The sequence below is a fragment of the Corvus kubaryi genome, unplaced genomic scaffold (assembly GCF_017639235.1).
Source record: "Corvus kubaryi isolate FWS band 111438036 unplaced genomic scaffold, C.kubaryi_AGA036_p1.0 37284, whole genome shotgun sequence".
NCBI lineage: Eukaryota > Metazoa > Chordata > Aves > Passeriformes > Corvidae > Corvus > Corvus kubaryi.
The window spans coordinates 4,334,066-4,356,004 of NW_024581088.1; the positions used below are offsets into that span (position 1 = coordinate 4,334,066).

Sequence of the window (21,939 nt, forward strand, 5' to 3'; positions counted from 1 at the left end):
AGGCCTTCCCTCCACCTTGATTCTATCTCTTCTTGTCATAAACATCATTTTTAGCATATGCACCATATGCACCAGCTGCTGGAAAGGTGTTGGGTTCTTCTCCCCATGGTTCAGCCAAAACAACAGCAGCTGCTCTCCCTCCTTGCACCTGGGACCATTTTTTCTCCATCGTGCGTGATGGAAGCAGCGACTGCTGTTATCCCAAAAAACCACCCCGGATCCAACCCCAGCCCCTTTTACACTCAGCCAGAGTGGATGCTGCAGCCTGTTTTCTTCAGGAGCTTTGTCTGAGGTTGTATTTCTCAGAAGCATCATCTCCAGAGCAGGCAGGGGCTGTTTTAGAGGCTCATGTCAGCCCTCGGGAGGATGGTGTGTGCTGTGCATGCCGGGGGGCCGGGGTTGCTGCTGGCAGAGGGGCAACAGAGGCTCTTCCATTCCTGACCAAGTGTTGCTCCGCCAGCTGAGTGAACTTTTCCTCTGCTGAGGCAGTGCTGTGCAGGGCGAGGGTTTGACACGAGCCCAGTGATAATTCCTTGTCTCCCCCCGCAGGTTCCTCTGGCCGCCAGCACGGGTCCTTTCCCAGCCAGGACCGTAAGTGGGCACCACAGACTCCCCGCAAGGCAGAGCTCCAGAGCAGCTGGGGTGCACTCCTGGGGGAGGGGGGGCTGTGCCAGCCAGGGATGCCCTTTGCTTCTGGGGACAAGCTTGTGGGAGGGGGGTCTGTGAGTCTCTGCCTGCTCTTTGCCTCAGTTTCCCTCAAGGATCTGGAAAAGGGAGCTGGGAATGGCCTGCTTCTCTCTGGGCACTGGCCAGGCAGTACCTGATGAACACCTGGGAAGGGCCATACTGCTTTCACTTTCCTTCTTCCTGCTTGGTTCCCTGTCTGAGAGAGGACACCAGGCTCCTGGGGCTGTCTCAGGGTAACTGTTGTGCTGTCCTTCCCATTAAAACTCATGCCTCTGTTTTTCCCAACCTCTCATGCTTCTCATCAATCTTTGGGGGTGGGATGCTGAGAAGAGCCAGAAATGGGGTTACTTGGTGAGGTGAGTACTCAGAGGAATGGTGGCTCTGGCCTTATTTGAAGGCTCTCCAATGAGGAGAGAGGTTCCTCAGCTGCTGGCATCCAGCAGCCTGGTGTTTGCTTGTGTCTGAGTGTGGTGGTGTCTTGGAACAGCCACCCCTGAAAATACCAGACTGGTTTTAAAGGTTGAAAGTGAATGAAAGCTGATTTGTTGCTTGCTGGTGCATGAACTGTGTGTCTTCAAACTTATGTTAAAAGAGGCTTGGAAGTTCTCTGGTGCAAGTGCAAAAGCCCAACCAAGGTTTTAAATTCTAAAATATATCTCCAGTGATGGTTAATCAACAAGAAGTAGGAATTTACATGGGAGTCTTTGTACCGGACAGCCACATGCAGGTTTTGTGGAAGGTGAAAATCGTGGCACCTTGGAAGCAGCACATGCTGAGTTATCCCAAGTGCTGGGTTGTGAAGGCAGTGGTGTGACAGGGCATGAGGAGCTCTCACTGCTCTGCCCCTGTGCTCTCCTTGCTGAACACACACTCAGCAGGAAAACTCATGTCCCACAGCCCAGAAGCTCCTATGAAGCCTCAGATTAGGACAAGCCCCAGTCTTTGTGCCCCACCCTCTACGGAGCTGTGCTTCTTGCTGTAGCTCAGTTCATCTCTGTGCTCTGCCCATGGGTGTCACAGAACGTGCTGCTGATTCCTCATGGAATGGTTGTTCAGGGTGGAATTGGCCATGGGTCCCAGGCACAGCTGGAGGAGTGGGAAGCAGCCAAACAGGGCAGAGAGGGCAGCCTGGGAAGGATCTGTGTCAAACCTGCACTGCTGGATCCCTTGGGTGGGACCCTGAAGATGCCCAACACTGTTCCCGGTGCTCACTGTGGAGACCAGAGGATATCTGGAGCGTGTAACAGCTTCCTTGAAATTCTTAGTTCTTACTGTATCAGGAAAAAAATTCAATATCTGAATAGAGAAGCCAGCCCCAATCCTTCTGGGAGGGAAGGATCCTTCAGTCCTTGTTTCTATCCTCATTCTCTTTCCTACTCTCTGCTGTGGTTTGGGATGCTGTTGCTTGCTTGCTTCTGTTAACTTGGGCATGTTCTGGCACACAAATGCACTTCTTACCACAGTGACCTTCGTGTTGGAGCTGCCATGGGGAGGAACTGATGACATGTCCAAGGACACATGGGAAAGTATTGTGTCAGCAGAAATTATATCTACATTTTCTGCAGTCCTTATTACTGGTCATTCCACAGACCAGTCCCAGTTCTGGATTGTATTTTTAAAGTGGTGATTTGTTTCCTTGGCCTGAAACTCTGTGCTTCAGTTTCTCCCTTGGTGGCTGTGCCCTTTTCAACATCTGTCCTGTTGAGTATCCACAGAGAGCACAAAGAGTCCTGCCCTTGCACACCACAGCCCTCAGAGGAGGCAAGATACTAAATCATTTTAAAATGTGGTTTGCTCCACTCTGCACTTTCACACACTTTTAAGGTTTCATCCAGGCAAAATCTAGTGATGCTGCTATTCTGCTAATGTGACAGCAGGTTAGGGAATAGGGGCTGGGTGCTCGTGATGGTTCTGATGGGTGTTTAGGATGCTCTGAACACTTCTCCTACAAAGACAGGCTGAGAGAGCTGGGGTTGTTCAGCCTGGAGAAGAGAAAACTCCAAGAAGACCTTAGAGCCCCTTCCAGTGCTTAAACAGGGCTTATAAAAAGGAAGGAGAGGAAGTTTTTATACAGGCAAATAGTGACAGAACAAAGGGCAGTGGTTTTATACTCAAAGAAGGGGGGTTTAGATTAGAGGTTAGGAAGGAATTGTTCCCTGTGAGGGTGAGGAGGCCCTGGCATAGGATGCCCAGAGAAGCTGTGGCTGCCCCTGGATCCCTGGAAGTGTCCACGGCCAGGTTGGATGGGGCTTGGAGCAGCCTGGGATGGTGGAAGATGTCCCTGCCCATGGCTGGGGGATGGGCTTTAAGTTCCCCTCCAACCTAAACCATTCTATCCTTCTATGATTTATAGGTTGGTTGGATTTTTAGGGTATTTTTGTCTGTGGAAGGAATCCTCCTTCTTGGCAATCTGACCTGGGATTCCTCTTGTTGCCCACTGTTTGAAGGTTTCCTTCCATGATTTGATTTTAGTCATTTAGCTTCCAAATGATACTCTGATTTTAGGACGTGGGCTAAACCCTTTGGAAGTGTGGGGCCAGGCAGCAAGGCAGAGACAATATTGCCTGAATGTGGTTATGGGCTTTTTCTACACCCTGGTGATCTGCATCCCAATACTTTGGGATTGTCACTTCAGGCATCTGGCATGCTGCCTCAGGAAAGGTGGGCAGGCAATAACGGTGTTATGTTTACCACCGGGAGGCTTTCAGAAGTGTGAGTTGCTGCTGTATTTCTGAAAGGTACAGGAAGGGCTGTGTGTTTTCTTTCACACTGCGACGTTCCTCGTGGGCTCCTAAGCACCGCAGTACAGAGAGATCTGCAGATGCTTCTGGCTGCACTCAGGCACTTCCAGCCCTTCCCAAGGTGGGTGTCTCTGCCTGGCCTTTGCTATTGGCTGTTCCTGAGGCTTCAGCCCATTAGAAATTTTAGTTTCAGGGAGTGAAGTGGAATTTAAACTATCTGAATATAGTCCTTTGTGTCAAACCAAATGATTTGTTAAAGTGAGGCCAGATTTGTGGGGAGAATCAATCTTTTTTATTAGATCAACTGATGTGGAAAAAGCAGACAAACTTTCAGGCATATTAACCCTTCTGCCTGCCTGTGTTTGTATTGCAAGGATGGAGAGTCCTGTCTGCCAGGGTAGGCTGTGTTTTAGGCTGTGCTTTAGGCTGTGCATTCACTCTGTCTGTTCCTCAGTAGTCTTGGTCTGAACACAGGCATGGGTGGTATTTTTGGGTGTGCTTGTACGCTTTTTGGGGAGAAAGACTCGTCTTCCTCTGTGTTTGGACACTAGATGCTACTACAGAACAAATAATGGGCTCTGCTCTGCAGCTGACTCATTGTGCAAGTCTGGGGCTAATTACTGAATCCCTCTGTGCCTCGATTTCTATCTGTAAAATGTCACAGATGCCCACCATTCATAAATCGCTTTCAGATTTCCAGATGAGGTGCTGTGTAAGTGTAGAACAGCATTAGTTTATGCATATTGTGCTAGAGGATAATACAAACCACATGCAGCAGAGGAGCCTCACAGATGTGTCTCCTTCCACTGCAAAAGGCAAGGCTTGGGCTGATGATTTAGCACAGCACTAATTGGACTAAAATAGGAGATTGCTTTTGTACTGATGCAATTGTCACCATTAAAGTCCTCATTTACCAGTGGTTCTTGGAGGTAGCCCAGTGCTTCCCTGTTGAGGAGAGCTGCAGTGCCTTGCCTTTGGAAGCACAGCAATTTACAGCAAACACTGCTGTTTTCCCAGCACCCCCCACATTGTCATTCCACGCCTCTGGACAGGGACTGGGCCATGGGTTAGTGGGAATGTGCATCTTGCTTGGCCTCCAGCTGCACTTAGCACGTTTTTGCTGGCATTTTCTAATCTCCAAGCAGAGACATTTCCAGTGCTGTTCCTGGGTGTTGCACACACAGGAATCCCCATTTATTGATAAGAAAAGCTGTTCCCATGGCTGCGGGCGAGTGAGTGCCTGGCAGCTGTTCAGCATTAAGTCAATTCTCAAAGTTTAAAGGATTTGTGGGCTGTGATGGTTTGGATTCAGGTAATTAACTCTGGTGAAGTGCCTGAGAGTGTCTTGCAGACACATTTCACAGAGAAAGATGAACTTAAACAGTTAAGAGCTTTGATCTGATTAAGTGCCCTTGCATTTCCGTATTGTGCTGTTGGGGCTAAAGTCTCAGTAGGTAGGAAACCTAGGAGCTCTCTGACTGCAGGAAAATTCTGGTTGTTGCTTCCCCTTGCAATCTGGCCCTGGGCTTGTTCTAAAGTGCCAAAATCACCCCTGTTGCCAGCGGCATCATGTGGCAGCAGGCACTAGTGACAGTGCATCAGCCTCTAAAGCACAAGCTGTGTCATTTTAAAGCCCTGCTTGGAGCTTATTTGCCAGTGTGTTGTTGCCTGCTGCTCAGAAGTGACTGTTGATGGTGTGGGGTTGGAGGGGATGGAAGTGACTCTGGAGGTATCCAGTTCCTTCTTGGTGTATTGCAGGCAAATTGCACCATTCTGGGTTTGTCCATTTTGGCCTCGCTGGCTCTTCTCCCCGTTCCTCATCAGTGCTCAGAGGGAGGGTCAAAATTCATTGTCAAAACCTCCACAGCTGTAAGGGTAACATAATATTGAGGCTGAGTGCGTGGGGTGACAGGCGTGGGAGAGAAGATTGGCTGACACCCAGCCTTACCCAATGCTTGCCATGTTCCAGGAGAAATCTCCCCAGATGCTGGGCCTTCATTCACGGGTCTAAACTTGCCATTTCAGGCATTTTTTAGGAGAGTTTCAAGGTGGAATCAGCTGGAACTTCAAAATGAAGCTCCTCAAACTGCTACCAGTGTGAGGCCTCTTAGGGGACACTCTGTGCTGATTGTTGTTGGGTCCATGTCACAGGTCAGATAAAGTGCAAATAGGCAAAATTAAGGGCTTGGTCCCATCAGAAAGTGGATGGATTCCTAGGTTTGGGAAGTGTTCAGTGAGTTTGGGGTTCAAGCAACAGAGAGCAGGAATCCTGGAAAACATTTTGATTATGAATATCCTTTGATTTTTCAGTCTAAAATGAGTTGGAGGTGTAGCTTCTTTTCAAAAGTTAAAAATCTGAAGCTGAAACTGAAATGTGCCTGGCTGAGCCCAAGCAGCTATTTCCTTTACTAATTTTTCTTCACCCAGAAGTTAACAAGGAAACAACAGAAAACAAACCCAAACAAAAAGTCTTTTGCACAGCTCTGTGCTCACCACTAATGGGATGCAAGTGTTACCTTGTTCTTCACATTATGGAGACCAGAGGATGTGAGGGATTTGCTGGGTCCCCTGAAACGCCAGTGTCCCTGGGTGTCCTGGAGAACAAAATCACGGCTGCAGAGAAATGTGGGAAGGAATCCTTTTCCTGCTGCTCAGATCTTTAAGGACCACTGCAGAGCTCGGGGGATTTAGATAAAGGCCAGCAAGGGGTAATGAGCAGCATCAGGCAGAGTGATGGTCCTTGAAGGATGTCCTGCACTGAACCGTTTCAGCCCAGCTCCCGAGTGCTCAGTGGTGGTCACTGGCCTTGTGCAGGACAGGGGTGTTGGATGAGGGCTGTGGGGGCCGTTCAGACCCCAGGGAGGGAGGGAGTGGGGGAGAATGGACAAACCACAGTGGGGTGAACCTGAAGCTGAAATGCTGACATGGGAAATCAAACCTTTGCAAAAGTGCCCCTGGCAATAGTAATAATAACAATCATCATCATCATCATTGTGCATTTGCTGTAAAAGAATGTGCAAACATAGTATTTTGATGCCCAGGGAGCCAAATTCTTCTGAATCTGGACCATCCTTTTCAGTGGCTTAAGAAGTTGTTTTCCTTATTGGTCTTTCAGCTGATTTTTTGTCTTGGCTAAAGGAAGCCAGTGCTAAATGTTCTGGATGAGGAACAACTAGAGCTTGACTGAGCATCTTGAATGCCACACGTTTGTGGGTGCCAGGGACTTTGTGCAGAGAGGAGGTGTCCAACCCTAGAGCTGCCCTGCAGCTTTGCAGGCCCAAGTAATAAAACTCAAAGCGGGGGTAGAATTTGAGGTCAGAAATCCCAATTGGAAACAAGATGCATATTTCCTATACAGTGGTTAACTTTGGATGCAGTTCACTAATGAAACCTTGGTTGTCTGGCTCTGGAGTGTCTTTATGAAACACAAACCCCAGCTCAGCACACGTTGTTTGGCTCGAGGCTGTGAGAGATTCCCTGACCTGTGTTATACAGGTGCAGAACCAATATTGTGGGAGTCCCTGCAGACTTCACCATGAGCCTGATTCAAATGTTTCCTTTTGTCCTGTCTGCTTCCTTATTTCATGTTACACTGCACCATATTTTGACTGCATTTTCCCCCTGATTGCTTCTCCCAGCAGGGACAAGCAGTCTGGTTTGTAAGGGATGTGAAGCCATCTCAATGTGAGATGAAGTTTTGAGTGCAGTGGAGTTTCCGTGTGTCCTTCACTGGGGTCAGGTCCCATGAAGTCTCTCTCCATGTCATAGATCAGGGATTGAGGGAGAAATGAGTCAAGTTCAACAATGGTGGTGTCAGGCATGAGATTTTGGCATAGTGAGGACTGGACCAGCTGTAGGAGGAGTGTTTTCCCCTGGAAAGGAGCCCCAGGCCCTGTGGACATCGTGCCCCCAGCTTCCTTGGCTGGAAAGCGTGTGGAATCCCTCTTTTAATCTGGGGACCTTTGATCTAGTTTAGATTAGCCCTGTCTTGCTGTGAGAGGTTTGTAGGTACATATTGTTCATCCCACCTGTGTGTTTTTTGTTTTCTGTCTTTTTATTTGCTTTGTCTGCTTTGCTGCCATGCCCTGCTACAGCTGTGAACCAGGGGAGGGTTGTTTGGTGCAATATCAAAATTACTGAGCAGCCCCAGTGCCACCAGCATCACTTGGAGCTCCAGGATCAGCAGCTCCAGTCAGCAAGGCCTTAGCAAACTCATGCTGGACAGGTAAAATCTTTGGTTTTGGGGTGACTCCAGTCAGGCTGTGTTAGTGAAATGTCCTTGGTGCTTGTAACAATAAAGATGCTGCATTTCTAGCCAAACATGTTGCATCAAAACCCAGCCATTCCCTGCTTAAGCTTCCTCTGGCAGATAGAGATGGTCTGAACACAGATCTCACAGCTGATGGTTGCCTGTGAGTAAATGATCCTGGTCTAATTCCACGTGCTGATGGAGCAGGATGGATCTCTTGTGGAAGAGCACAACTCCCCAGGCTGAGAGCAGTTACAGATGAAATTAGTGAGTGGGTGGCAGTGTGCATGTGTGAAATTTTAAATAAAACGTGAGTGATGTGAGCTGTTTAAGAATAGACCTGGGTGAATAATCGAGGCTTTCTGGCTTCATTTGCAAAATCAAAAAATTGGAAAGAAAAATGATTCAGGAGAATCTGAAATGGAAAATTTTAAGGTTTTGACACAGTGTAATAACTAAAATATGGGTTTGGGTCAAGCAGAATTGTTTCCTGTGACCCAAACCAAACCATTTACTTTCACTTTAAACTACTTAATTTCTTCATTTATTTTTCATTTAAGTGAGATTTAAAATAAATGCTATTCAAAACTTAGGGCTGAAACATTTCACTCAGAAGGTATGAAAAATCATTTAAGAAAGAAACCTCTAGAGATAATATTGCAAAAATTTTAAAGATTACACCTGTTTTGTTTCTCACTTGAAACAATATACAAAATTTTGTGTAGCTTCTTGAATAGTAGTTGTTACTCCAACAACTAGGAGTAACTTGCAGTTTGTGGTAAACTTTCTTTTCACTCAGTTTTGCTGAGGTTTTTCTTACAGACATTTCAAAATCACTGAATATCATGATAATGAAAAAACATTCCTTATTTGTTCATGAAAAAAAAAAAAAGCCTTTTCCTCTTTAAGAAGAAAAAGAAGAAAGTAGACACAAAAATGAAGTATGAACACTTTACAAGCGGAAAAGGATCAGATAGCAGTTCTCATAAGAAAGGAAATCTGAGCTGCTTTTTAGAAATAGCCAGTAAAGTTAAGGGTAAGGGTTGTTATAATAGAGATATGAGAGACATTACAAATGGGGGAATTTTGGCAGTGATTGGGGTCTCGTAGCAGAGATGGTGAATTATCTGGAATGAAGGTAAAAAGGCAAAAATATTCTGGAGGTGTTCTGTTTCATATTGATAGGCAACCTAATAACTCACAATTTCCAGGTGAAGATAAAACGTTCCAGCCTGCAAAGTCCTCATGTGAAAACTGTGGGAAAGAGCAAACCCACTTTGGGTCAAAGAGACCATCTTTAAGTTTCTCTGAGCTCCCAGTTCCTGATGTGTGAGGTGTTTTAATTGTGCTGATGACCAGGCTGAATGAGATGTTGTGGGGCTGTACCAGTGCTGGTCTTGAACCTGATCACAGAATGGTCTGAGTCGGAAGGGACCCTGAAGGATCATCGAGTCCAACTCTTGAGTGAACAGAAGGGCGTGTGGTGTGTAAATACAGGTGTAAGGTGAGGCTGTGGCCAGGTTGGAGCATACAGTGTTTGCAGGTCAGCCAGAACGCACATTCTGTGCAGCTGGACATGTGAAATGTTGGGAAGAGGAGGCACTGAATGCACAGTTCCTCTCCAGGTTGGGTGACTTGGCCTTTGTGTCCCAGCACCAGGCCCCTGACAGCCCCTGGCCAGCTGGGGACCTTCCCTTGCCACTGTCTTTGCCAAAAGGGGAAGAGGAGGGGCAGCCACTGCTCTCTCCTCTGTGGTGATCAGTGACAGGATCTGAGGGAATGGCCTGGAGCTGTGTCAGGGATATCAGGGAAAGTTTCTTCCCCCAGAGGGTGCTGGGCACTGCCCAGGCTCCCCAGGGAATGGTCCTGGCCCCGAGGCTGCCAGAGCTCCAGGAGCGTTGGGACAGTGCTGCCAGGGATGCCCAGGGTGGGGTTGTTGGGGTGTCTGTGCAGGGCCAGGGGTTGAAGTGGATGATTTTGAGTCCCTTCCAGCTCAGGATATTCTGTGATTCTGTGGTTTACAATGCACACAGCAAGTAAATATCAGGGCAGTAAACAGAGCAGTGGAGTCTTAATGATCCTATGCTAAACAAAACTCAGAGAGCTTCCCCTTGCAGAAGCAGCTCCTGCTCCAGCTTTACTGGGCCTGGAGCTGTGGCCAGGGTCAGAGCCCTTCCCTCCCACAGCTCTCCAGACCTTTGATTCCTGAGCCTTTGCTCCTCAGACCGGAGGCTGCCGGGTGACAGAGGCGTTCATCCCCTCCCTGCCCGCTGTCAGCCCTCAGCCTTTCATGTGCTCAGAGCCCAGTGCAGAGCTGCACACACGGCCCGTTCTAAACAAGCACAATTAATAAAGCCTATCTAGCCAACATCTGACTCTCATTAGAGGAAATGTGTTGAAAAAACAGATCCCAGGTTGGCTGTGATTTATGGCTTGGGCCTGCTATCCTTCACAAGCACTGGCGAAAGCTTTTGCAAAGGGCCAGAACATAAACTACTTAAGGAAACTCAGTAACCATGTAAAAAGGCTGGAAGGGTCAAATCAGACAAATTAAAGAGAGGTGGAGATGCAAACCTGAGCTAGCTGTCCCCCACTGAGGGCCACCTAGGTAGGCACAGGAGATCTGTGTTCATATTTCTGCTGTGGAATTTGACTTGAAATTCCTTCTGTGCCAGTGTCAGAAAGTGTCACTGCTCTTTTTCTGGCTAAAGTGTGTGTGTGTGTGGCAGTATGGGGATGGAGGGGTCAGTGGCCTCGTGGTTTCTCTCAAGAGTGTCAAATAAAACATCTCTGGTGCATGAGATCCTGGGTGCTTACTGAGTTAATGGTGCTTCCTATTGCCCTTTTGGGAATTTTGAGCTTCATCCTTTTCTCTTTGCAAAGAAACATGGTTGACTGAGTGAATTTAGCTGACTTCTTCCAGATTTTCTCAGAGACTGCTCTGAACTTGTCCTGGAGGAAAGTGTCTGCTGAGAAAAGCCGGTTTCCTGCTTACTTTGACAGACAAAATGTTCTTCCAACTGAACCTTGTCGAGCTGTGTGTCACTGATTTGTCAGGGCAGTGCAGCTCGAGCTGTGTCTGTGGTGGTGCAGGAGCTGCTCTGAGCAGTGCTGGTGGTGCAGTTGCTGCACTACCAGAGCTGCTGCGTTGAGCTTCATGGAGCTGCTGTTGCCTTCCCAGTGCTCCAGCATGGGCTGTTGGCAGCTCTGGTTTGCTCCCCTGCCCTGGGGATAACCCTGCTTCTCTTCATGCATGGCCATACAATGGAAGTGGTGGAATAGATGAGATGGAGAGGGAAGAGCTGCCAGGCAAGTTGTGTCACAAAAGTCAAGTATTTCAGTTGTTTCTCTGCATATATGTTACATTTGGTCCTTTTTCATCCTTTAACCTTGGATCCTTTACAGGTCCTTTACATTAAGCTAACAATGGGTGAAAGGAAAGTGAACCTGGGAGGAGGGAAATGTGTTGTTTGGAGTCTGAGCAGGTTGAAGCATGAGCTGCAGATGTGATTCTCGTGTCCTCAAGCCTGCCTGCATGCTATGCCCCATTGCATTGCAAGGTTGAAGTTTCTTGTAATAGCAAAATATGGTCTTGAAAAAAAACTGGCTGCAAAGGCTTTATTTGTTTAAACAAAGGCTTTGTAATTCCAGAATTCTCTCCCCTTTCATATGCTATAAACCACCTCCTCCACCTCCCCTCTGAAACACAAATTTTGGAGCAACCCATCAGGAAAAAGAGACAGAGCCTTGATCCCTTGACTTCAGTTGAGCTGTGCAATTTATATCTACTGAGCATCTGGCTGTAGGGAAACCAAAAGCTCTTTTAATATTCTGCAGAGACTCTGGGTATACAAATGAGCATGGGCTGTCAGAGCTGAGAAATGGGGCAGAGGCGCCAAGAGGTTTCCTTGCCATTTCACACAAAACTGACCTGCGGCCCCATGGTGAAATTTGGATTGGTTCTTCTTTTACTGCCCTCAGTGCCACTGTGATAGCTGTGCTGAAATCATTAGAGCCCTGTGGGTATCAGGCTGTTATCACACCTTTCTTGTCATGATTTGAGTGAGGAGTTTGAAGACTTGTGGGACTTTCAGGCTTGGGAAGCTGAAGTGTGCAACTATTCAATAATGAAATGATGCAAAGCAGGAGGGCCAGGTTAACAATGCAGGAGTGCCAGGTTAACAAGGTACCTGAAGTCATCATTCCCTGCTTTAGATCACTCACAGGGGTGTATCCAGACTGGAAGCTCAGGCACAGATCTGATGCTTGTTGGCAAAGCTGCAGCACTGGGGGCTCAGTCTTTAATCAAAGATGGGTTGAATGCAGCAACCTTTGTGTCAGGGTTGAGGGGCTCACAGCTGCTACAGGGTACCTGGCTTGTTATTTCCAGTATGTGAAGTCTTCCACATCTCCTCTGCATTAGAATTTTCCATCCCTCCAGTTACATTCCAGTTGAGAGGAGGAATGGGAAGGGAGAGATGTGCTGGGACAGTAACAGTGAGGCATCATGGAGACAGACTGGGTGTCACTGCATATGCTGGTACTGTCTCATGCTCATTATCTCAATTATTTATCCTCCCTGCTGGAATATTTCTAAAACAAATCCTACCATGTGTTTTGAGGTTGGGATAGAGTGAAATCACAACTCCTTTCTCAGAGTTTAGCTGGAAAAATACAAACCTGCCAACTAGGAATAGAAGGGAAATAAACTGTGGTCCTGTGTAGCAACAAGTGATGGATTTCTGCAGATATGGAAAGCGTCTGCTCTGCCGTCCCAGGTCAGAGAGTGTGTGCATTTGCCCCAGTGTTATACTTGTTCCATGAGAAATAATGATGTGAGATTCTCAAGCTCTTTTTAATAACACAGATTGCTTTCACCCTGATCAGAAAATTCAGCTGCACAGTCCCAGGCCTTGGAAGCACGAGCCATCGAGATTAGACACTAAATACTTCAGTGCATCATAGTTAGGGAAGATACTTATTAGCTTGATTTGTCACCACCATTCTCAGGCTTTCTGCAAGGACAGATGTGGACCCCAGACCTTGAACAGTTCCTGGTGTGCAGTGAGGGAGCTTTGAATGGAGTGTCTGACTCTGCAGCCCTGAGCACTCATCTCTGCCTTTGAAAGCCTTGTCTGCCTGTTGGTCAGATAAATAAATGTCACACAGATTCGTTGGCAGGACTCTTGCCTTAGTAAGATTTTCTGCATCAGGATATCCACTTTAAATGTCTTTTGGGCCCAGTCTAAGTACCTTGGGTGTGGATCTGGGTTTCCAGGCATTTCACAACAGAAGGGCTCAGAGATCAAATCCAGCTTGAACTTAAGTAGTTCTGCTTCTGACCCAGGCTGTGTTTTCTGCGCGTTTCAACATCACTGACATGAAAATCATATTAGTACAAATCTCACATGCAGTGACACTGCTGGTTTCTCTCCTCTTGTGTCACTTTGTCCATTTAAATCAAACCTTTTCTGTTGCAAATGCACCTGAGAAGGCTCTTTGAGACACTCTTCAAGAGCAGAGAGAGCTGCTGGACTAGTGCTGTCCCTCTTTTTATGAGCTGAGCTGTCCAGAGGGACCTTAAATGGTCAGTCCATGTCAGATGAACAGAGATGGTTTTCAGACAGTTCAAGACAGTCTGTCTAAACCTGTGGGAGTTACTAATACGTGCAAGCCAGCAGAAGGGAGAGTCGGACTCTGTATTTTGTTTGCTCTGTAACACATCTGATACGTCTTTTGGCTCCTGGGAGCACTGGATTTATTCAGTCTTATCTTTCTGTGGGGATGAGCAAGATCAAAAGCCTGAAGCCAGTTACACACAGAAACCAATTCCCTGTTTTACACACCACAAGCAGATCCAGACCAAACAAGCCTCAGCCATTTCCTTCCCCGTGGCACAGTGCACTTATGGCACTTGCATGTTCATGGGTCAATTCAAGCCAAAAAATATTGCCCAAGATCTATTGCAGAGAATAAAAATAAACAAACGTTATTTTCTGTTGGGTAAAAGAAAGTCCATGTCAGTACTGACCTGTGAGGAAATCCCTCCATCTGAGTGTTCCTGAATCATCAGATGCTTTGTCTGCAAAATGTTATGTCTTACAAGGTGGAAGATCTATGTCTGGCTCCTTTGGGAAGCTGCACAGCTCCTCATAGAGGGCCAATGTGAGAATTCCTTTGGAAAGTGGATGCAGTAGGTTGCTGTTAGCACTCAAACAATCCTTTTAGCCAGTAAATCACGAGGGTGGAACAGCCCAGCTTCCTGTTCTTCCAGGACATGCACTCAAATCTTTATGTGGCTGAGAGCCATCAGGGCATGCTATGTGCTCCAGAAAGCCAGCAAGTTGCCTGGGGCTGGAGACTGGAGAGGTCCCTTGGGTTCCTTGTGCAACAGGGGACAAAGCTTGTTAGGGGGCACAGCTGAGCCCAGGTGTTGGGGTGTTGTTTACTCAGGCTGAAATCCATGTTCACTCATCCCTCTCCATAAGGAGGCTTTGGGTTTCCTCAGCATCCCCTGCATCGTTGCAGCCTCAGCCTCAGCTGCACCTGAATGGTCTGTTAGGGGCTCGAGAACTACAGGTCAACATTCCCAGCCCTGTGGAAACACCAGAATTAAATACTTCTATGGCCAGTCAATGAAAACTGGCTCTGGCCCTTAAGGAGCATGAAACACACACACAGATGTATTTCTCCTCTATGGGCCACGAGATGTGATTCATCACCTGAATATGGATGGTTTATCCTCTGAAATGCTTCATGCTGCAAATCATTTTCCCTTTTTGAGAGCTGCTGGTTTCAGAAGTCATGAGAGGTGAGTGGTCCAATCTGGAAAGCTTCTCTGAGAGCTGGGAATGGGCAGTTCCACTCTGCTACAAAGCACTGGGAAAGTGCCCTGTTGATTAAATCTCTGTTCAGGGCTTTATCCTCCTTCACTCACTTTGAAATTGCTGAGATGAAACCAGAGGCAAAGCAGCAGGCCTTCTGTTTAGATAAGGAATGTCATTTGGATGGAGCAATCACTTTAACCTGCACTCAGAGCTCATTCTGGCGATGTTTGTTCTCGCTGAGGCTCCCTGTCAGGACTCCTTTGGTGGTTGCTCACTGTCTGCTGCTCCTCTGCAGCACAGTGAGATGGAAACCACTTCATGCTGCAGCTCTGGGCTGCATCAGCCCTTGGATCTGCCTTGGATTTCCTGGCTGTCACTGAGATGGGTGCTTTGTCTCATTTGTCTGGGAGGGGTAACGGGGCCTGGGAGCCCAGGGATGGAGCAGGACACCACAGAGATGGGCATGTTGTGTATTCATTGCTTTTCTTGGTATTTTAGCAGGAAAATAGTAGAGGAGAGAGTGTTAAATGGAGTGGTGGTTGTGCAGCCTGGTGTCCTGTGAGGTGGGAGCATGTGCCACACCAGCTTGCACCAGTGGCAGGACAAGTGTCTCTGCCTATGACAGCAGCTCGTGCTTGTTGGCACCATGAAAAGTCTTAAAACCGATTTTTATTTCATCTGCCTTCTACATATTGGGAGCTTAATTTCACACTCTGCCCCTCTAAGCATCCCCAAACAAGGTTCAGGTAACGTGGCTGTGGCTGGTGACCTGTGCAGTGGATTTGAATATTTATTTTCCCCCATAACTGATCTCGACTCACTTTTCCATGTGCTTTGGATCAAAGGGACCAGGCTGAAGCCGTGGATGAACATGCACAGTTCCTGGCAGTTTGACATCACCATGTTTTGTTCTCTCTAGAATGCATGAACTGCACGAGGCTTGCGGATATGACCGAGAGGCTGAACACGCTGGAGGCCAAGGTAAGGACCTGCCTTTATTCTCCTGTTTGACAAAAATTTCCAAGGGTTTCTGGTGACAAACATGTTGAGTTGGCAGGCCTGGAGAGATCAGGTGCCTGTTCCTCTCTCCATGGCAGTGGCTCTGCTCCAGAAAATGAGACACTTCTTGCCTCTAGCCCTGCTCCTTCCCTTCTCCTTCCCATGTGGCTGCATCCCTGCCTCAGCCCAGCTCCTCCAAAATAATGCCCAGACCTCAGAAATAACATGCCACGTGTTGCCATCATGCTTATTTGTCACTGTTTGCCTGTCACACCTGCCCCCCTCCCTCTGCCCTGCTGTGTTTCTTCAAGTGCAATCCAGCCCTGCTTTTTTATCCCTTTTCTGAAGGATGGGAGGCTCTCATGCATACTTTAGCGGAGACAAATATTAGGGGGAGACCTTCACATTGTGGAAGGTTTTTTTTCCTACAAATCGTTTTAATTTCTACCTACTGGGATTCAGATAAATTGTTCCAGTCTAGCAACAAAGCAGCTGAGTCAGCATTCCCCTTTGATCTGTGGTCCTCCTGTGACAGCCCACTCCTGGCTGTTACTTATCATGCTTTGGTCCCTTTAAGGCATTTACTGCTGTTATTATTCATTAACTGATGCTTATCAATGACATAAAAGAATTTAGGGAGAAACCTTTGTGGAGGGAGGTGATGGTTGTGTGGTGTTTTTGAGGCCAGTACATGATATTATGGTAATTTGGGAATTGTTTGTGCTGAAATGAAGTCTGGAGCCTCCTCAAAGCCTTCCCGGTTATATTTCACTACAGGAAAATGAAGGGGTGGGGGGAATGAAATTCTGGGGAACAGAATTGTTCGAGTGGAAAAAACTGGTGTGGTGCAAAGGACGAAAGGGAGCTGGATTGTTTGTCTGAGCAGCAGGAGCTGGCAGGTGGGTGTCCTCTGGCAGGGCAGGAGAGAGGGGCTGGTGAGTGAGCCCTGTGTGTGCAGTCCTGAATCCAAGTGAGACACGGGGCTGGCCTCAGAGAGACGTGAATCAGCCCTTCCCTCTCTGGCTGTGGCCAGCTGTACCTTTCTTCGCTTTCCAGGATTTTCTCTGTCTGGCTCACTGGAATAGGACAACCAGAGACTGTCCTGACATCACTCCACACTCTGCTGGTTTGTGCTGCTTGGCTCTTGTGTGGGTAACATGTAAAGGCTGGTGGCAACCTCAGCTGGGGCCTGGCAGGACTTTGGGGAGGGGGAAGGAGGTTCTACCTGCCCAAATCCCCTTGGGAAGTCAGGCAGAGTGTGTCGTGTCTGATTTAGTGCTGCAGTTGGGCAGTGTGTGTCGTTGCTGTGATGGTTTTCCTTCTGACTTCCCTCTGCTCCCACACAGATCCAAGCTGGGAGCAAGGCTCATCAAAGGGGTTTGCTTTTACAGAGGAAAATGAGTTATTGCCTTCATTTTTGAAGTACTAAAGCCCATGTCTCTGCAAGGAGACCTTCTGCAGCATGGCCCAGCAAGGTCCTTATTAATCTTTTGGCTTCCACTTTGTTTGAAAAGCTGTGGATGCTTTGCAAAAATGGACTGTAGCAATGAAACAGAGAGTGAAGCAATAGTACACGACTGCTGGTGCTGTACGCAAGAGAAATATGCTGATTCCCCTTTTTTTTCAAGGTTAATTTAAGTTCAGTTTGATCTATGTAGCAATCTAATGAACTCAGTTGTTACTATTCAACAATTGCTAGCATCCTTTAAAAGGTGCTTGTGTTTGTTTGGTGTTGTCTGCATTCCTGCTCTGGGTTTTGGAGAAAGATCCCTGTTTTGCTGGATGATCTGGATGTGAAGTCGTCGCTCAGCTCTCCAAACTGTCTTCTTGTAATGTCTCATTTCTCCACAACAACCTGAAGCTGTTTTGAGGAAGGGATGGGATGGGATGGGATGGGATGGGATGGGATGGGATGGGCACACACATCTCTGCCAGTGCCACAGGCTGTTTCCCCCTGGAATTTTGCAGGTTTGCTCTGCAAAGGCAGATGTGGAATTTCATCCTCCCCATAAGCAGAGCTGGATTTTCCTGCCACAGTCCTGCTCCCTCTGGAGAGAGATGAAGTTGAGGTGCTTTGCTGCTTTTGCTCTTTTGAATTTCAGCCCAGAATGACCAAGCTGAACTCTGGGGATAGCAATGGGCAAGACCAGCCTATGGTTTCCTCTTTCCCCACCCTCTTCAGCTTTTACAGCAGCCTCCCTAAAAATGGGGATATAACCAGCAATGGTCTCATCTTTCTTATTACAAGGGTGAGCTGGTTCATCCAAATTGTAAGATCAGTGCCCAAATGAGGTAATAAAAGCAACCCTCTGATTTTGGTAATATGAGAGTTGGATCAGAAGGTGAGAGGCGAGAATAAACACAGAGCAAATGGAATGAAAAATGACTCATTAGGGACCAGAGCTTTTATTGCCCCTGGGGGGGAGGAGAGAGGCTGAGCCGTGGCTCAACTGCAGCAGAACCAACTCTTGACGTGCCTCACACCTTCCTCAGGGCTGCTCTAGGTTGTCCTTGTGCCTGTAGGAGGTGTTCTGCAGGGAGGAAGGTGAAAGAAGATGGAATCAGGTTCTGTCCTGATTCCAGCCTCATTCAGGTTCCACCTCCTGTTTCCAGCTACCACACTATCTCCCCAGGATGGAGTTTCCTTTTCCCATGTGCTCGATACCAGACCCACTGAGTGCCAGAGATCTGAAAGCTTGATTGATAGTGCTGAGCTTGAAATCTACAGAGCACAGGATCTGTGTCAGGGAGGATGGTGACCATCTTGGGGTCCAGAACAATAAATTGTGGGGACTGGAAGAAAACTACCCCCTCCCCAAGCTCCAACATATCAACCCTTATTTCTTTCCTATGACATCTTAGTTTACATCCCCACAACACCCCCTGACCCCACGGGAGCCTCGTTGGTGGGACAGCAGAACAAACCCTGCTTTTATTTCATAGCAAAGGTTTCACTTAAGCCAGCACAGCCTCTTAGTGGGAGGTGTGTTCAGCCCTTCCTGAATTTCCTGAGCCTGGTGCTGCCCTCCTGTGTCACAGGACTGAGCCCAGACAAACCTCCGGAGTGGCACGAAGGGCTGGCAGGGATGCAGGGCTGGCAGGGCAGGCAGGACAGGCAGGGCTGCAGGCAGCTGCACACAAATTTCTACTCACTTTGTTCACCCAGTTTCTCTGAGTAAGCCCCACCACAGAGCTGTGGGCAGCATAATATTAATCCCAGGTTTGGGTTGGAGCTGGAGTGCAGCGCCTGATCTGAGCTGATAAAACCCAGCCTTATCTCCTGACACCGCTCTTGCGAAGCTCGTGGCATTTCACTTCCAGCTTTAATGCCTGGAGATAGCATTACATATCCAGTGTCTGATTGATTCATTGTGTGATTGATAAATGACATGCATAGTTTTTGCATGAAAACAGTGCCTGTAATGTGATTCCCCACACAGAAGATTCTGAAAGGTTTTAAAGAAAATCTTTGTACCGTGCACAGAATTTGATCAATTCATTGCTATTTTTCTGAAATCAGCCCATTTATTTAGGACAGATTAGCAACAGCACCTTCACCACCCACGTCTTTGGATGGTAAAGCATCATTACTTGGAGTTTTAATGTGATCATTGTATGAAATGTTTCTGTATCTCCCTCTTCTCCCAGGCAGTTGCATGAAATACTGGCAGCTGTCTGGGATGTTTTATAGGGTTTGTCTTTCCTTTCTCTGATAGACAATAAAACAATTCCCTGCTGTAGGGGAGAAATATTTGGAAGATAGCAAATGTTTCACGGTGCTGTGACATGGCTGAGAGATTGGCAGGGGAACCAGAATTGCTTGGCTGTGAGGCTGCTGCTGGTTCTGCAGGGTGGAAGTGAGCAGTTGCTTGATGCTTCAAGGACTTCCATGGATTTTCCATGTTCTGTGTGTGATAGCCACGAGCAGTTATTTCCTTTCCTTTCTGAACAGGAAGGTGTCTTCCTTATTAATCCCTAAGGTTTCCTAATGGCTCTGTGCAGAATGTGTTTCTCCAGCTCCAGCAGTACATTGAATTTAAGGAGGATTTGGGCTGTTTCACAGGTAGCTGTATAATAAGTGGCTGGTTTCTGGTAGCAGTAACAACCTGGAATCAATCCCTGTGAAATTTCCAATTTAACGCTGAGTTTCTGTAGGTCAGTTAATGACTCAAATATTTCTAAGAATAAAATGCAACTTCCTAACTGATTCTTACAAGAAGGAACTATGAATCAAAACTGGGTGGCCAAACTGAATCTTCTGTTACTTTGCATCTATCTCTTGGGTTTTTTGCTGATCTGCAATAATCCTGATGATGAGGCAGTTTGGGTACTGACCCTTCTCTCATTTGGGCATCCTGCTGTCTTTCAGAATGACAGAAAAAATCCTTTCCTTCTCAAGGCTAGTAATTTTTGGACCTTATTTCTTATCACTGTTGGATTGAAGGAGCAGTCTGTCCCCTAAGACTGTTCCTTGTGTTTGGCCAATGCTGTAAATCGTTTGCCAGAACAACAAAAAGGCTGCAAAGGCCTCCTTGTCCACTGTTCCCTCCCACAGAGTTTTTTTGTTACAAGTTTGGCATTTTTAGTCAAATGGATTTAATATTTTCATAAAATAACTTTGCAAAATTCTCTTTTCCTGACATGCTGCTTAAGTTTGCCAAGCAAATCCTACGTCTGCATTAGGAGATACTTTTTGGTGTGTTTAATAGCTGGGAACATCGTTTACAAGCTTTAATTTTTTCAGAGAAATACATTTGTGGACAAACAGTAGGTTTTGTCAAGGGAGGTGTGTGAGGAGCCCAAGGGATGTGCTCAGATCCTTTTGTAATTCTGAGTCCAAACATTCAAACTTCCACTTGATTCTAATCAGAAGTTCTAGTGCAGCTTCATAAGTAAAGCAGCACTGTAAGGTAAAAATTACTTTGGGTCCTTTTTCTTTCAATCTGTGCCAAGGTGAGCCAGGAAAGGCCCAGTCTCCTTATCTTTTCCCTCATGCTGCTCTCTCCTTGCAGACTTCAGAGCTCCATGGAGGAGAGGAATACATGAGGCATCTGAGCTTGTTTGAGATGAATCCCTGAGCTGAGGGCTCCTCAGCTGGGGGAAGCAGAGCTGATCCCAAAGCCATTGCTGGGCACAGGGGGCACTTGGTCAAGGCTGAGTTCACCTGAAGCTGGTCTGGTTTCACATCCCTGGCACTCCTACATCCCCAGGAGGTCTCAACAATACCTGGGGCAGAAGAATGATGTGATTTTGAGGGTGGAAGGTTATAGCTCCCATGTATTTTTATCAGGTGTTTTAAAGGAACTGATTTCTGAGCTCCTCTGTGTGCTTTGTGTACAGGGCATTGAAGGATTGCTGGATCCTTTCCACATCTGGCTCCTTGGGGTGCCAGCTGTGGCAGGCTGGGGGCCTCAGCAGCAGAGTAAATCCCACTGGGGAGGACATTCAGAGGAGCTCCCCGTGTGCCTCCTGGGACCACAGCCAATCCTTCCCTTGAGCTGTTCTCTCAAGCAAAGCCTCAAGGGTCTGACCTGAGGAGCTCTTGAACAGTGCCTGTGTTTCATCTGAACTGGGAGGGCAGCCTGTGCTTTTGCATCTTCTCTGCCCCAATTCCCCTCCAGAAGGTACCTGCTGAGGAAACTGTTGCATTTTCCATCCTTTTTTTGGAAATCTTGTAGCACTCTTTGTAGAAAGAACAAGAACTGGGCTACCTGATAGAAGCCTTTGGTCCATATTTTGCCCTTCCATGCATCATCTGATGACATAAACCTCACCTTTTGCTCTGCACTGGGTCACTACAATGACATCAGCTAGTGCTCCCCCCATAATCTATCAATGCAACAAAAACTCCTCCATGCATTAATTATCTTGTCCCTTTAGCCAAAGCCTCTAAGATGTTTTAAGGATGAAGTCACCCACGTTCTCTCTGGGCACCCAGCTCCTCAGATTTTGGTGGACACTTACTGGATGTCATTTGGCTTTTGAAACCAAGCACTTGTGTCTGTGCTGGAGCCTTGTGTTCACAGGTCCCACACTGCTGTGAGAGAGAGACCATTCCCCATCACATTTGGTAAAACTCCCTCTTTAGATCTGTCTTGATGAATGATTAAAAAACTCTTATATTGCCAAATGATTTGCTATGAAGAAAGATATGTCCAACAAGTTATGCAATTACCATTATTAATCAGCTTGTGTCTCTACAAGATCAAGGGAATCTTACTTTACACTGGAATTTTTAGCTGATGAGCTGGATTCATGCAGTTTCTTTTCCTCCTCTTCAGAGAGGGATGGAAGGGAGTTGATTCCACCAATGCTTCAAGAGACCAAATATCCCCTGTTTATTAATTAATAATATCCATCTGGATTTTTATCCAAAGAAAAAGCATTCTGAGCCCTGTCATATCAACTTTTACATCTTTGGAAGCCTGGCTGTTCT

At 47.1% G+C, this 21,939-nt stretch overlaps 1 protein-coding gene across 7 annotated transcripts in view; it reads left to right on the forward strand.

The window, feature by feature from the left end:
- The window catches only part of COL26A1 (collagen type XXVI alpha 1 chain), a 168,473-nt gene that overhangs the window by 112,609 nt on the left and 33,925 nt on the right, over positions 1-21,939 (forward strand). For 5 of the 7 annotated variants that reach the window (XM_042025972.1, XM_042025973.1, XM_042025971.1 and 2 more), the window contains exons 4-5: positions 550-591; positions 15,424-15,485. In XM_042025972.1, the coding sequence (XP_041881906.1) occupies positions 550-591; positions 15,424-15,485 (104 nt within the window). The remainder of the gene's footprint in view (positions 1-549; positions 592-15,423; positions 15,486-21,939) is intronic. The other 2 variants (XM_042025978.1, XM_042025975.1) reach the window with 1 other exon arrangement.